Source organism: Cervus elaphus, chromosome 5, assembly GCF_910594005.1.
Source record: "Cervus elaphus chromosome 5, mCerEla1.1, whole genome shotgun sequence".
Taxonomy (NCBI): Eukaryota; Metazoa; Chordata; class Mammalia; order Artiodactyla; family Cervidae; genus Cervus; species Cervus elaphus.
The window spans coordinates 103,115,944-103,130,228 of NC_057819.1; the positions used below are offsets into that span (position 1 = coordinate 103,115,944).

Here is a 14,285-nt window from a genome sequence, read left to right on the forward strand (position 1 = left end):
CCAGTGGAGATCCCAAGGAGGTAAACACGACACACACTCTGGTGTTGAAACTACAGATGTGGTGCTGAGAGGAAAGGGCGCAGGGCGGGGGTGAAAAGCGAGGAGTTGTCAGTAGTGGATGAGACCGTTGGTCCAGGGCTGGGCCCTGAAGAAACATGGCGTTCGAGCTTGAATGCAGGAGGAGCAACAGGCCGGCCGAGATCAGAAAGACGCTTGAGAGGCAGGAAGCATATCTGAGAACAGAGCATCGTTTCCGGGGTGGGGGTGGGGGGTCCGCCAGGCCCAGTGTTCTGAAGGTACTGGGAAGGCTATTTCTACTGGCGGAGACTCCTGAGGCACACTTTTAACTTATCCTGCTTGGGGGGATGGGGTATTAGCTGCCAGTGGAGATTGGAGCCCAAATAGGGAAAGGATCTTACAAAAACTTGTGCTTCCTACCTTTCCTGTAAGGAGCAGAGCCCCCAGGAAAGCCATTCCAGTAATAAGCCTTAAGTACAGCCGACAATGATCGGCTCTTAGGGGACCCGCAGCAAGATGTAAATGTGAACATCTGTTGCATTTTCTCTATTACTCTCTTCCTTTGTGACTAAAAACAAAGTACTTCTACTTCATAAATCACTACTACTTCAAAATACTGCAGACTTGTACAATCAGTACTTTCTGTTCATTGAATATGAATATCAGAATTTGAATGTTTATCTTCGGATTGTTTGAGCGATTCTTCTAGAAATCTTTCTTTTTTCAGCTTTTCCTTTTGCCTCATCTTGAATCTTAGCAAAGATACTCATTTTGTTAGTAGTGCCAGGAAGCAGGCAGTTTCCATGGCAACCGACAGATTGCGTTTACTGTGGAAATTTCCTGAATTAACAGAGCTGCATTGCAGAAGGATGCATAAAGCAGTGTTCATCTAGAGATCCTAAGAGCATGGACACAGAAGAACAGTTGCAGTGCGGTGCAGGGTATGTGTTCCGTTTGTTTTCCTGTCTGAGGATGCTTACGCGTTATATCTATTTATATGCTAAGGAGAGAGTGATACAGCTTGAGGCATTTTAGTGTGTGCCTGCTAAAGTCAAGGAAGCTCTGGGAAGGCGGTGGAAGGGATAATTTGGGAAGAAAGAAATGTTTGACAGCATTGGGAGGAAGTCAGGATAACAGTAAATGAAGTAGAAGAACGTGATAATGAAATAAGAGGAGAAAACACATTTCCAGCTATTAGATAATAACGGGGTCTTACTAGAGGTAGCTTTGGACACAAGAAGATACTTATTTATCAGGGGAAAACGAGCAGGCCTTGGCAGGCTCGGGGAGTCACACTTTCCCGTGTAAGCAGGAGGCCACTGCTGAGGTAACGACTGCTGCTGGAGGCCCCGCCGCTGTGAGGGCCCCCGGGCCAGGTGGCATGTGCGGCCTCGTACCCTCACTGCCCTGTGCAGGGAGAGAGGGAGAGCCACAGAGGGGTCTCTCCCGGGGCATCTGGGCAGGCTTTTCCAGAAAAAGCAGGAAGTGTATCTCAAGATTAAATCCTGGAAATAAAACTGTAGGATTTGGGTAGATAATTGAAATTTCTTCTCCTCCAGAGCATAATTGTAAATTTGAAAGAGAAGCAATGTGATAAATGAATGGATAGGACTCAGATCATTTAAATGATGAGTGATATTTAGCCGACTAGATGTCATTTAGATTATGCAGTCAGCAGACTGCGGCCCATGGGCCAGGTGTGGCCTGCTGCTGTGTTTTTGAAAATCAAGTTTAATTGGGATGTAGCCATACCCATGTAGTCATATATTTGCTGCAGACACTTGTATAGATGGCAAAGCCTGACGTATTTATTGTCTGTCCCTTGACAGAAGAAGCTTGGTGACTTGTGATTCAGATGGCGTGTGGGATTCCTAGGGCTGCCGGAACACATTACCACAGACTTGGTGGCTTCAAGCAACAGGAGTGTGTCCTCTCAGGTTTGGGAGGCTGAAATCTGAAGTCTCAGTGCTGATGGGGCTATGCCTCGTCCGGAGGCTCCAGAGGGGGCCCCCCCCTCCCCCCAGTCCTGTTTCCAGCTCTGGGAGCTCCCAGCGTCCCTCGGGTTTTGGTCGCAAAATTCTAGTTGCTGCCTTCCAGACCTCCCTGTGCTTGTCTGTGTGTCTCTGTTTTCTCCTTTTCCGTCTCTTATAAGGACACTCATCCTTATGTTTAGAGTCCTCCCTACTCCGGGACAGTCTTCTCTTGAGACCATTTTCCTACTTACACGTGTAAAGATAAGGTCACCTTCTGAGGTTGCAGGGGGACATGTCTTCTGTTGGGGCCGTGACTGAGCTCACTGCACGTGGTGTTGGAGAGCTGAGCTTTGGCTTCTTGGACCATGTGCTGCGTTAAGAAAAGCCAGTTCCTGGCAAGTTTCCTTGGGAAACCTACGAGGCAGATACTCTGAAGTAGACTTGTTGACCTGCTGGCGAGGATGTTAAACTAACTTTTCAAGGACAGGACACACAGGCGCAGTTACAGTCACAGCACACGGTCTCTGTGATGCAGACAGAAGCAGCTGGGCGGAGGTGGTCCCGGAATATTCGCAGGAGAAGTGCTAAAACATTCCTGGGAAACCATGAGAGTCGTCTGCTGTTAAACATCGCCATCCGTCTCTCCTCAACTCCCACCCCCTAGGTAACAGCAGAGTGAATCTGGAAATGTATTGAGAGGTGGTTGGAACCAAAATAAGAACCAGCGTTTTGAGAGATTAGACTAGATTATGACAATGGGAAGTGTGTACATGATTTAAAATAAGTAAATTTCATACACGAGCGAGTGAACAGAGCCATTAGTTGCAGGCTTGACTCTGGTTGGAGAGCCTCTGTATTGTCATGAGAGCGTATAGACTGTTGGCTTGGGCAGGTGAGGCCAGTGATGTCTCTGCCTTCTGAACACATTTATGAGCCATGGTCCTGATGGTGGATTTCTGTCCCTGCAGCCTTTGGAAGCCTCAGTCAGCGTGTTTGGGTCTGCTTGGAAATGTTTCAGCGGTGATAACTGCCCGTAGTGAAGAATCAAATGCAGACGGGATTCTCGTGGGAGTGATGGAGCTGCACAGAAAACTCCCTTTGCTCTGTGATCTCAGGGACCCCTGCCTAGTGCCTGCATCCTCACCTGTGCGCCTGAAAGTCAGGCCCCTGGTGCAGACTAATGGAGATAATCACAGAATTAAGCAGAACTCGGCAAAGATGGTTAGAAGTGGATCCAAATTAGGGTTCACCAAGAATAAGCAATACAAGCCAGCCTACTATTTAGGTGTGTCTTGGTCTCACCATATGTGCGTACAGAGGAGGAACGCTCAGCCCGTTCCAGGCTCTCAGGCAGTTTCCTGAAGGATGAGACTAGATGAAATTCATATTTTCTTTCTAATGGGATTTTGTTAGTCTGTGACTCTGGATCTTGAATTCCAAACTGAGAAGTTAGGAAGCAGTAAAATGGGAGTTCTCTTCTTCCTTTAACAAGATATTTTGTGTGTTAAGTGCCACCCGTGGTGAATTGTATGCTTTAGAGAAGAATTCAAACCCACCTACAATGACTTTAACTTTTAATGTTTCTATTGGCACCTAGAGTATACATAAGGAAATAGAATGAGATAAGGTTTAAAGCATAGGTTGCGATTAAGCTGGTTGATCATAGTTTACACAGGCTAACAATTTAACACTTCAAGGTTCAAAAATACACTAGGTTTCAGTAGATATATAAAATACATGCTAAATGTGTCTGCTAATAAAATTTATTTCTATAAAATCTTTTTTTCACTGGCTTATTTGAATAAATGCTCCCCCAAAATATTAGAAGCTTGAGGATATAGTTTTATAGTTATGTATTTAAAAGACAGTTCACATAGTAATAGTGTCAAACATTAGCTATAGGTTAGGAATGAAAAGTGGTTCAGACTCTTGGTTCATATTTGCTTGAGGAACTAAAATTCTGATTTTGTAAAAAAAAAAATAAAATAAAATAAAATTCTGATTTTGTAAAAGTAATTTATATTTGTAGTACAAAATGATATGTGAGTAGCAGCCACCTGCTAAAGGTGAAAATATGAAACATAGACAATTAAGACAACTTAATGCTAAATGCTGTGTCTGATTACTAATAACAGTAACAGGATGAAGAAAAAAGGTACCCGGGGTTTCTCTTCCTACATTGCTGCAGAGACTGCCCGTGGTAGGGGGCCCCCCTGAGCCCCTGGTCTCAAATGCAGAGAGCATCTTCATTCCCTTTTCTGTCCTGGCCCCTCTTGGTAACCACAGAAAGTAACTGGGGAGGGTGGGAGGAGGAGGAGACATGGATGCTGACCTGTTCTGCTGGGTAGCATGGTCATTCTGAGATGTGTTGCAGGTGGATGCAGGGAAGGATTGGAGCAGCAGATGGACTGAGAGGTGTGGTCTGTACTTGCTGCTGTCAGTGGAGAGCACGGTGCTGGAGAACAAGGAGACGGGGTGGTCCGTTTGCCTTGGGAGCAGCCAGTGCTCTGATTGGTGATGCGCTGAGCCCTGGATGCCTCAGACTGTCTGCGTGCTTCCAACTGTAGACATGTGACAGGCACACCCCTTTCACACAGAGTGGGGTCCAGGGAAGCCAGTCTGTCTCTCTCCCTCTCAACAGTTTTATCAAGGGCTAACTGACACAGAATAATCTGCACGTATGTACAGTGTACGTTTGCTAGGTTTTGCTGTATGTGCCCATGAAGCCATCACCACAAGCAAGAAGGCAGACATGTTCATCATCCCCAAAGTTTCCTCCTGCCCCCTTGTGGTTTTTACATCTAGACATTTGATTTGGTTCTTCTCTCCATTCTTTTTCTTGAGCACATGGAATGCAGTCATAAGCACTGTTTCATTGTCCTTATCTGCCCATTCTTGGCTCTCTGTCATCTCTGGGTCACTTTGAGTTGATTGCTTTTTCTCCTTGAGATGGTTCCTAGTATCTTGCTTCTTTGCATACTTGATTTTATATTGTGTGCCAGATATGGAATGCATGGTGTTTTTATATCTTAGTATTTTTGAGCTTTCTTCTTTGGTTAAGTTACTCAGAAATACTTGGATCCTTTTGGGTCTCACTCTTTAGCTTTGGTAGGTGAGACCGGATCCTTCCTGTGTACTTTCTTGAATCCCCCATGAATATGGAGTTTTCTACTTTGTGGGCAGGGATTGTTGTATGAGCTTCGATATCCTTCCCTGTAATGCTTTTGGGCAGCATTTTCCTCAGGCTTATATAGGTTCCTCATAAGCTTGTGCTGATCCAGGGACTACCCCCCCCCCCCCACCTGCGTGTCTCTGGGGTTCTGTGCAGCTCTCTTGTTCAACACTACCTGGAGAACCGGTCTCCCCAGACTCGCAGACACGTCACCTCCACGTGAGGGTCTGCCTGAGTCTGCCCTCCCTGTGTTGCAGTCTGTGCAGTCTTCTCTTGGCAGCAGGTTGGGGCGCTGTAGGGCTCAGCTTGTGTACTTCCTGTCTCCCAGTGCTCACTGCCCTTTGCTGCCTGCTGTCCAGGGTCTTCAGGACCTTTCCATTTATCGTCTGTTTTTTTAGTTGTCAGTCTGTCTCCTGATGCTCCATAGTACCCTGAACACAAGTTTCATAAGATACTCATTGTGAGATGGGAGGAGAGGTATGGAATTAGGGAATCATATCTTCGATGCTTTGAGAAAGAGCATCTCTGAATATGATATTGCATAGCATTCAAAATCACGTCTCACGTGGATGATACTAGTATTTGTAATAAAGTAGAAGAAATCATGGCACTTCTTAAAAAGGATTGGAAACTATTGAGGAAAGAACAAATTTGGATAAATAGGCAACAGAATTACTGAAAAGGGTGATTCATGAGAAAAAAAAGACAGTGCTAGTGGTGGAGTGAAATCCATATTGCATGTGAAAGTGAACTTAGATGATACTGCAGGATGGCAAAAGAATGTGGTGGGAATGATTGATTCTAAAATGCCTCAATTACTGCATTTTTTGCATATGTAATTTCTTAAATACAATCGGAAGGTAAACAGCACCCTGGAGAAATATGTGCAGTATAGAACAAAGGGTTGATAGGGATGTTAACAGAAAAAGAATTTTTTAGCAGGAGCAGTGGACTTGCCAGGTGGTGCTTGTGGTAAAGAACCCACTTGCCGATGCAGGAGTTGTAAAAGATGAGGGTTCGATCCTGAGTCGGGAAGATCTCCTGGAGGAGGGCGTGGCTGTCCAGTCCAGTATTCTTGCCTGCAGAATCCCATGGACAGAGGACCCTGGAGGGCTACAGTCCATGGGGTTGCAAAGAGTTGGACACTGCCTAAGTGACTTAGTACAGCATAGCAGAAGCAGCAACAACAAAACAAATACCCATGTAGAGAGCTGTAGTTAAGGGGATGTTATCTCAGGTGGCTAACCAAAGAAGAAGCAGTTGTTTACCGAACAGCTAAGAACATCCGACTCTAAGAGTAATAGATCAAAACGCCTCTTAAAGAGTGATCTAGCCACCGTTCAGGTTGGCCTGAGGGAAAAGGTGCTGTGGGCCCGGCCCAGGGGGCTCCTGCCCCTGGTCCTGCATGGTCAGCGCAGACAGACTCCCCAGGCAGTGAGATGCAGCCACGTGGCCCATGTAGTTGCACTCACGTCAACAGTGCGTTCAGCGACATCTGTAAAGCAGGAAGCAGGTCACTGTGTAATAGCACAGGCAAATGCGAAGAGTGTACACGGAATTGTTCATAGTGCTTTTCTCCCATTATGATTGATTTCCTTCCTTAAATTTCTCTTCTGCCTGTGAGGCTGCAGGGGGGAATGGGTAATCCGGTTGGAAGAAGGGATTCAGGTGCTTGTCCTGCTGCTGAATTTGCACAGCAAAACCCTGTATGTAATAGACGTGGTGGTGGGGTGTGGCGCTACAGCCATCCCAGGTCACTTTGGCTGTGCAATTCTGTGTCTTTAAAAAAACAAGCCCACCCTCCTGTGTACAAAGCTATGGGCAGCTTTATTAGACACGTTGCTGCTGCTGCTGCTAAGTCACTTCAGTCGTGTCCGACTCTGTGACCCCATAGACGGCAGCCCATCAGGCTCTCCTGTCCCTGGGATCCTCCAGGCAAGAACACTGGAGTGGGTTGCCATTTCCTTCTCCAATGCATGAAAGTGAAAAGTGGAAATGAAGTCGCTCAGTCATGTCCAACTCCCAGAGAACCCATGGACTGCAGCCTACCAGGCTCCTCTGTCCACGGGATTCTCCAGGCACAAGTACTGGAGTGGGTTGCCATTGCCTTCTCCGATTAGACACATTAGATAGAAATAAAACTTTTCTCCGTGCCCAGTCTGATTATGCTCCAGAGCGTTATGTCACAGTTCTTTGACTTTTTAGGCATCAGTAGGATTTCAGAAACTCATAGATTAGTCTGGGTCAAAGAAGGGACAGTAATTAAAATACAGTAGTGATGATTCAGTATTAAAGGACAAGTTGCTCGTTTCTGTCCCAAAGAACAGTTATCAGAGAAAGTACTCAGCCATACAGATGGCCAACAGGCACTTGAAAAGATGCTCAATATCACTAATTATGAGAGAAACACAAACCTAAACTACAATGATGTATCACCTCACACCTGTCAGAATGGCCATCATCAAAAAGTGTACAAGTAGTAAATGCTGGAGAGGGTGTGGAGAAAAGGGAATTCTCGTATAATGTTGGTAGGAATGTAAATCGGTGTCACAACCGTGGAAAACAGTATGGTGATTCCTTAAAAAACTAAAAAAGCTACCATATGATCTATCAGTCCCACTCCTGGGTATATATCTGGAGGAAAAAACCCTCTAATTTAAGAAGATACGTGCACCCCAAGGTTCATAGCAGCACTGTTTATAATAACCAAGACATGGAACCAACCCAAGTGCCCATCAACAGATGGTTGGCTTACTCAGCCATGGCAAAGAATAAACAACTGCGATTTGCAGCACCCTGAGTGAATCTAGAGAATATTATACTTGCTAAAGTAAGTCAGACAGAGAAGGGCAAATATACGCATGTGTGGAATCTAAAGAAATAATACAAATGAATCTATATACAAAATAGAAACAGAGTAACATAGAAAACAAATTTATGGTGCTGACACCGCCCCCCCCCCCCCCCCCCCCCCCCCCCCGCCTTGGGGATGGCATAACTGTAGCATGTTTTTCTGTGATTTTCATAGCTCTTTTCCTGTCTGAGAAAGTGGATCTCTGGGTAAAAATCACATCCTTCTGTTCATCTTTTTCTTTCAGCAGCTTTATTTGAGGAGGTATCACCCATTTAAGCTGTATGATTCTATCGCTTTGAGTATATTCAGAGTTGTATATCTGTCACCTTACTCAATTTGTGAATGTTTTCATTAGCCCGAGAAGATAACCCACATCCCTTATCTGTCAATATGTTCACTTTCAAAAAGAAAAAAAGGAGCTTATTCAGAAGCCATACAGCAGGCCTACAATAAGCTAAACTGTTTGCAGAGATATTCCATAATTCTAAAATTTGATCTTTGTGGCAGTATTATAACTGTTGTTTTTGTGTGACTTTATGTAGCAATGAAATATTCGTTTCATTTCTCAGGAATGCTAATGGTAAATGTTACGTGGTACAGTGTAATCATGAGTGCTAGCCTTTGCTGTGTTCTGTTGGCTGGAAACAAGCCACAGGTCCCCTCTGTGTTCAAAGAGAGGTGCTTACCTAGAGATGTGAATCCCGGGAAAGTAGAGTCACAGGCACCACCTCAGAGCTTGTCTGCCGTGACCCTCAGCAGTAGGCCAGTGCTGACTATTTCACCAGTGATTAAACTGAGCCGTAGAGATTTCCTTGTCAGTGGTCACAGAACAGTAGTCATTATATATGGAACTTCTTTATGTTAGAATATTTCCTGGCTTAATCCCTACCTACTTCAGTGGAAAAGTAGGTAGAGACCCACTTGCTTAGATCTGATTCCATCTTAGGCAGTTCAAGCTTCACACCTGAATGGTCACTTATGCCACTGGTTTCTGGGCTTCCTGTGACTCAAGATGCTAGGTATATATAGTACTGGTGAAACTGTTTTGTAAACTAAAAAGAACTTGTATGGATGAAAGCTGGTACTAGGACTTATTAAAGTTATGGTTTGAGAATCTGGCATCTGGAATGCTGGTTTACTAAGTTTTTATTTAGACAAAATGTATTAACTTTTTAACTATAACCTTGATTCAGTTATTATTAATGTTGGTATAAATGATTATTCTGGGAGAGTGATTTTAAAATTCTAAGTACATGAGAAGCTTAAAAGTAACTATAAAAAACAGTTGTGCTAATCTGAGAAAACATTTCCTAAATTTTGGAAGAAGAAAGAGATAACCAATCATGTTCTTACTTGTATCACTAGATCAGATTTTAAAAGTTTCTGATCATTTAATATGAAATGGAAAAACTGTAGATAATATTCAATGGAGTCTTTTTCTTTATGTCCGCTGCACTCTGGTTTGATGCAGTTCATTCCTACACATGGGTGTGTGTGCAAGAGAGAAACTGAAAAACACGATTGATGTAACATTTTTCACTGGATTGGTTTTTTACAAAGTATAGTTAGAAGTTAATACTTGATCTCCGGTTCCCATTTTGGAGGTGCTTTTTTTATTTAATGAAAATATGTAACAAGTGAGTTCTTCTGTCCATGAATCTTTTTTTTCTATCCATTGCTCTGTCTGCTCATCAAGGACTGAGAGGCTCACGTGGCAGTGTTCCTCTTGGAGCCAGCCGGCTAGCTGTTTAACTGTTCTCCTTCCACAGCATGGCGTTAACAGGAGCAGGGCAGTACCCTGAGGTGCTAGTTCCCAAACTTTGCTGGCATCACCTGGGTGTCCTAAAATACTCCTGTTTTCTGACCTCTGTGCCCACATATTCTGATTTGATAGCCATATAATGGTGCCTGGGCATTGGGAGTTAATACATCTCCCCAGGTGCTTCTGATGGGTGGCAGAGTTTGTGGACAGCTGTATTAAGGACCGAGGACCTGGAATAATCCATGTTGGGTCAAGCAGGATAAGAGATTTTTGAAAATGAGGTTCATAGCACCTGTGATTCTGCATTTGATAAAGCAGTTTTGCAAAGTCTGGAAAAGATCTTGTATTTAGAAATGAAACTGGTCTGCAATAGGAGTTTCTTCCACAAATGGAAGTTTGGCTTTATGAGTCCCATTAAAGCTGTGTTTGTCAACTCCCTAAGTTTAGGCCTTTCTTAACTTGGTATGAAAAACCAAAATGGCACAAACAAATGAACAAACAAATCCCCAGAAACCTGGAGCTCAAACTGTTTTAGTAACTAATGAGGAAAGAAATTTTCCCACGCATTAATCAGTGCTAGCTAAAAAAGAAAAAGTCAAAGCCTATTTAAAATGTGGAAAAATTGCTTCCTAATATTTTAACAGAGAGAGACTGAGAACCCACAGCATTGAGTCGTCAGGAAAACTGAAGATCTCCCCTGAGCAGCACTGGGATTTCACTGCAGAGGACTTGAAAGACCTCGGAGAGATTGGACGAGGAGCTTACGGTTCTGTCAACAAAATGGTCCACAAACCAAGTGGGCAAATAATGGCAGTTAAAGTAGGTGATGCCCGTGATTATTTTGGGTACTTTAATCCATGAGATGGAGTGTCTGGGGGCGGCAGTACCACTGCTCTGTTCCTGCTGTCCTGGGCATGCGTGGGGCTCATACAGCTCTCCTCCCAGTTCTCCTGCGGGTGGTGGTCTTCACTGCCAGCATGTTCTCTCCCCTCTGGAAACGTGAGTTGTGACCCGTGCATGTTCCCTGCACCCCTGGCATGATGCATTAATGTGTTTTGAACTTCAGGCCCTTCCACTGCTAAGGTGAGTTCTGGTCGGGCGGCCGCACCCTGGGGACCTGGGCGGTGCTGCGGGGCGCCAGGCGGGAGCCGGACGAGGAGGCTGCGCTCTGGGTTGGGCGGGGTGCGGGGCTAGGGCTAACAGCAGGCTCACTGACGGTTTCCCGGAAACCACGCACATGCTGTTGCCACTAACCTCAACCTTACTCGGTCCTGACCGGCTCGGCTGCTCTGTGTGTGTTTCATCTCCACTCCGTAGGCCCCCGCGGGGTGTGCTGACACGCGTCCTCTGTGATGGTGCTGTCATGTCTGTCAGTACTGTGACTGTCGTGAGTGGCCACACGTGCAGATTGGCCCGTACACGGTACCTGGCAGGCTGACGCTGGCACCTGGGAGGAGCCGATGGCTTCCACCTGACTCCCCAACAGGCCCATGTCAGTGTAGTTTGTTCATCTGTTCATTCAGATGTTTAACTGAATGTTCCCTCTCTGTAAGATACTTCAGGAAAATTGATGATGGCTGAGGGCAATTTAAAATGAAAAAGGGAAACATGAGATAAGGCCACACTCTCATCGAACTTAAAATTCTTACGGGAACAAATACTTTCCTAGTTTGTAAGAATTGAGAATGAATTTGCAGACAGTCTAAGCGAATCATCTTTCTGTTAGCCCCCCGATTTGAAAGGTTATCAAAATGACTTGATGAGAGGAGTTGCCTGTTTCCTGCTTGACTTTTGGAAGTGGGTTTGTGTCACATTAATGTAAAAATGCTTCCTGTATTGAAGTTTATTGTGAGTGAAGTGTTACTCTTTTAGCCTCCTTCACTGTTAAGCAGTTTTCTTTGCTGGGTTGTGTAAAACTAATGAAAAATTGATGGTGGGGCGAAATCTTAGGATTCTCCCTACGGAGCCTAACCTGTTTTTGGCAGTATTTCTTTTACAGTGTGGTGAGAACTATAGACTTTTTCTTGGGAAGATGCTTACATATACAACATTTTGCATGTAACCACAGACCTCTCAATACGCACAGGCTGGAACCTCTGCTTTGGATTATCTGTTGAATTAAAATGTTGTTTTCCTTGGAATGTAAAATAACTTCTCTCTATGCTGTGCACTGTTGTGTGAGTGGAAAGAAAGTCATTTTATTTAGACTGCTCTGCACAAGCGTTGCATTGTCCTTATGTACTGTCCGTGCGTGACACTCACTTTTACGTGGCAGAGGTTGAAGGGAAAACTATGCTGTAAACTAAAGTTCTAGACTTTTCTCCCAGCTGCCAGGGAAGGTACTTTTAATAATTATGTCCTGCTTTTTTCAGTCTGTGCTGTTCTGTGCTTCACTCTGTTAATCAGCATCATAATCTGTTTTGGTAACATGGATAGACTGTAGCCATGGTTAATAAGTTTTAAAGGAAAACAAAGAAGTTCCTTCATTTTGATGCTGAAGATTTTAATGTTAATTTGCTAACATTTGCAACTGTATGATGCTTACTCAAGTTTTGAAAGAATTTAAGAGTGAAAATAGGAAACTATCTGCCATTCATCGTCTGACTTTGAGAAATATTTATCAGGTGGTCTTGGGACCTACAGATGGATGCCTGTCACATCTGTACTCACCAGGTGATACTGTCTCTTTATCACCTTGAATTCTTGAGCAAGCATGATAGTTTAGCATTGGGGCTGCTGGGAGGGCAATTTAAAAAGAAGGAAAAAATGAGACATGGCCATGCTTTCATTTAACTGGGTAATGTGACATTCCAGTCAGGGTATTGATGGGGTGTAACGACTGGAATCTGTGAGTTCAAATAATAATGGAAGAGTGTTTGTGCATTCATGTAATTAAAAATTGACACCTGTTTGATGACTGATGCATGCCATAACTGCACATTTTAAAATGTATTGTTGTTGGTCTCTTTGAAAATACTTAGCTTTTCCTCATACCCGAGAGTCTATTCACTCTTCACTTCAGCTCACAGACCAGATGGACAAGTACAGATACACAGAAGCATTGCGTGATTAAGGATTTAGGTGTGACTTTTTCACATGGACGGCTCTATTCCTGATCACGCACTGGGTTTAGCTCTGAGAAGAGGAATATGGAGATTTAAAGGAACTGTGAGATAGTGGTTCACACTCCTGTGAGTCCTCCTTGATGTCGGGGAAATGAGACAGCCACTTGAAGTAACTGTACACTGTCGTCTGATGCACTTTGGGAATGTATTGCCACAGGGTCTTTTAGAGGTCAGGAAGGACATCCTCTGACACTGGCCCTTTGGGCTTGGATCAGCATCCTCTGCAATAACATTTCATGCCCCAGTTTGCATGATGGTGCAATAACCACTAGATGAACACATGAGACACGCAGTCACCATCCTCTGGGAGGGAAGTAGGTGTCTGCTTAGCTCTCTGGCAGGGCTGGTTGTCATGGGGAAGGAGCCCAGAGTTCAGACCAAACAACTGAGGAAGCAATCAGGGTTAGAGAAATTCAGATCTGGGAGAAACCCCCAGCGGAGTTAGTCCCAGATGATCAGAATCTGATCCAGGCAAATCCAGGGACACCGGAGGGAAGAATCAAGAAGAGGAGCTGTCTGTGGCTGGAGTGGGGAGGCACGGCTAACTAGGATCACCACCCGAGGGCTGGAGGAGCGACCTCATGCTGGCCTGGACCACCACTGCCCTGTTGGTAGGTCCAGATTGACTTCTTAAAGGAGCCTGCCCGGTTCTTGTTTATAGGGAGAGTAGGAAAGAATGAAAATGGGAGGGAGAGGGAATAAAAGAGAGTGAAGATGGAAGGCAGTGGGGTTAACAGGGAAGTCAGGTTCTCATCTCAGTGAAGAATGGACCTGATCTGACCATTGGGTCAGGTGGGAGATGTTAGGATTGTCATTGTTAAGATGAGCTTTGAGTCTTCTAATTGAAAAGTTATTTGAATTGATCGGGAAAACAGACCAGCTCTTTGAAATTTGCTGCATAGGCCACACCGAGTTAGTGATGTGACCGTACGTACATTGAAGGGTTTCAGGTGTTTTCCATTTCTTGGTGGTCTGCCTGGGTGTTCCTCCCACCCTGTGTTTTTCTGTACTCTTCCAACTCTCCTGTTGCATTGGTTTAATTGTTCCTGACCCTGAGCTGGTAACCTGATCTTGATTCCTGCATTCCTGCCTCTCCTTGGTCTTCGGCTCTTGACGCCAGTGTCCCTGACCTAGAATTGAGACCTAGGTTAACCCGATGACTGCTGGGAAGGGCCAGAGCTTCCACGCGCGGTGTCAGCACCCACAGCCCCGCCCTCCCTGGGCCAAGTAGGCTCACTTGCAGGCCTCCTGTGTGGACGGGGCTGCTGTGGGAGGAGGTGGGGGTCTGCAGAGCAGGGCTGGGTTTCATTTCCCTGCCACCTCTGGCAGTTTTGTTGATTCTCAAGGGCCCACAGTGGTAGTATTTGATTATCTAGATCAC

General features: G+C 44.9%; 1 protein-coding gene across 3 annotated transcripts in view; it reads left to right on the top strand.

Annotated features, from left to right (window-relative positions):
- The window catches only part of MAP2K4 (mitogen-activated protein kinase kinase 4), a 78,988-nt gene that overhangs the window by 37,832 nt on the left and 26,871 nt on the right, over positions 1–14,285 (top strand). For all 3 annotated transcript variants that reach the window (XM_043903876.1, XM_043903878.1, XM_043903877.1), the window contains one exon: positions 10,424–10,598. In XM_043903876.1, coding sequence (XP_043759811.1) covers positions 10,424–10,598 — 175 coding nt within the window. The remainder of the gene's footprint in view (positions 1–10,423; positions 10,599–14,285) is intronic.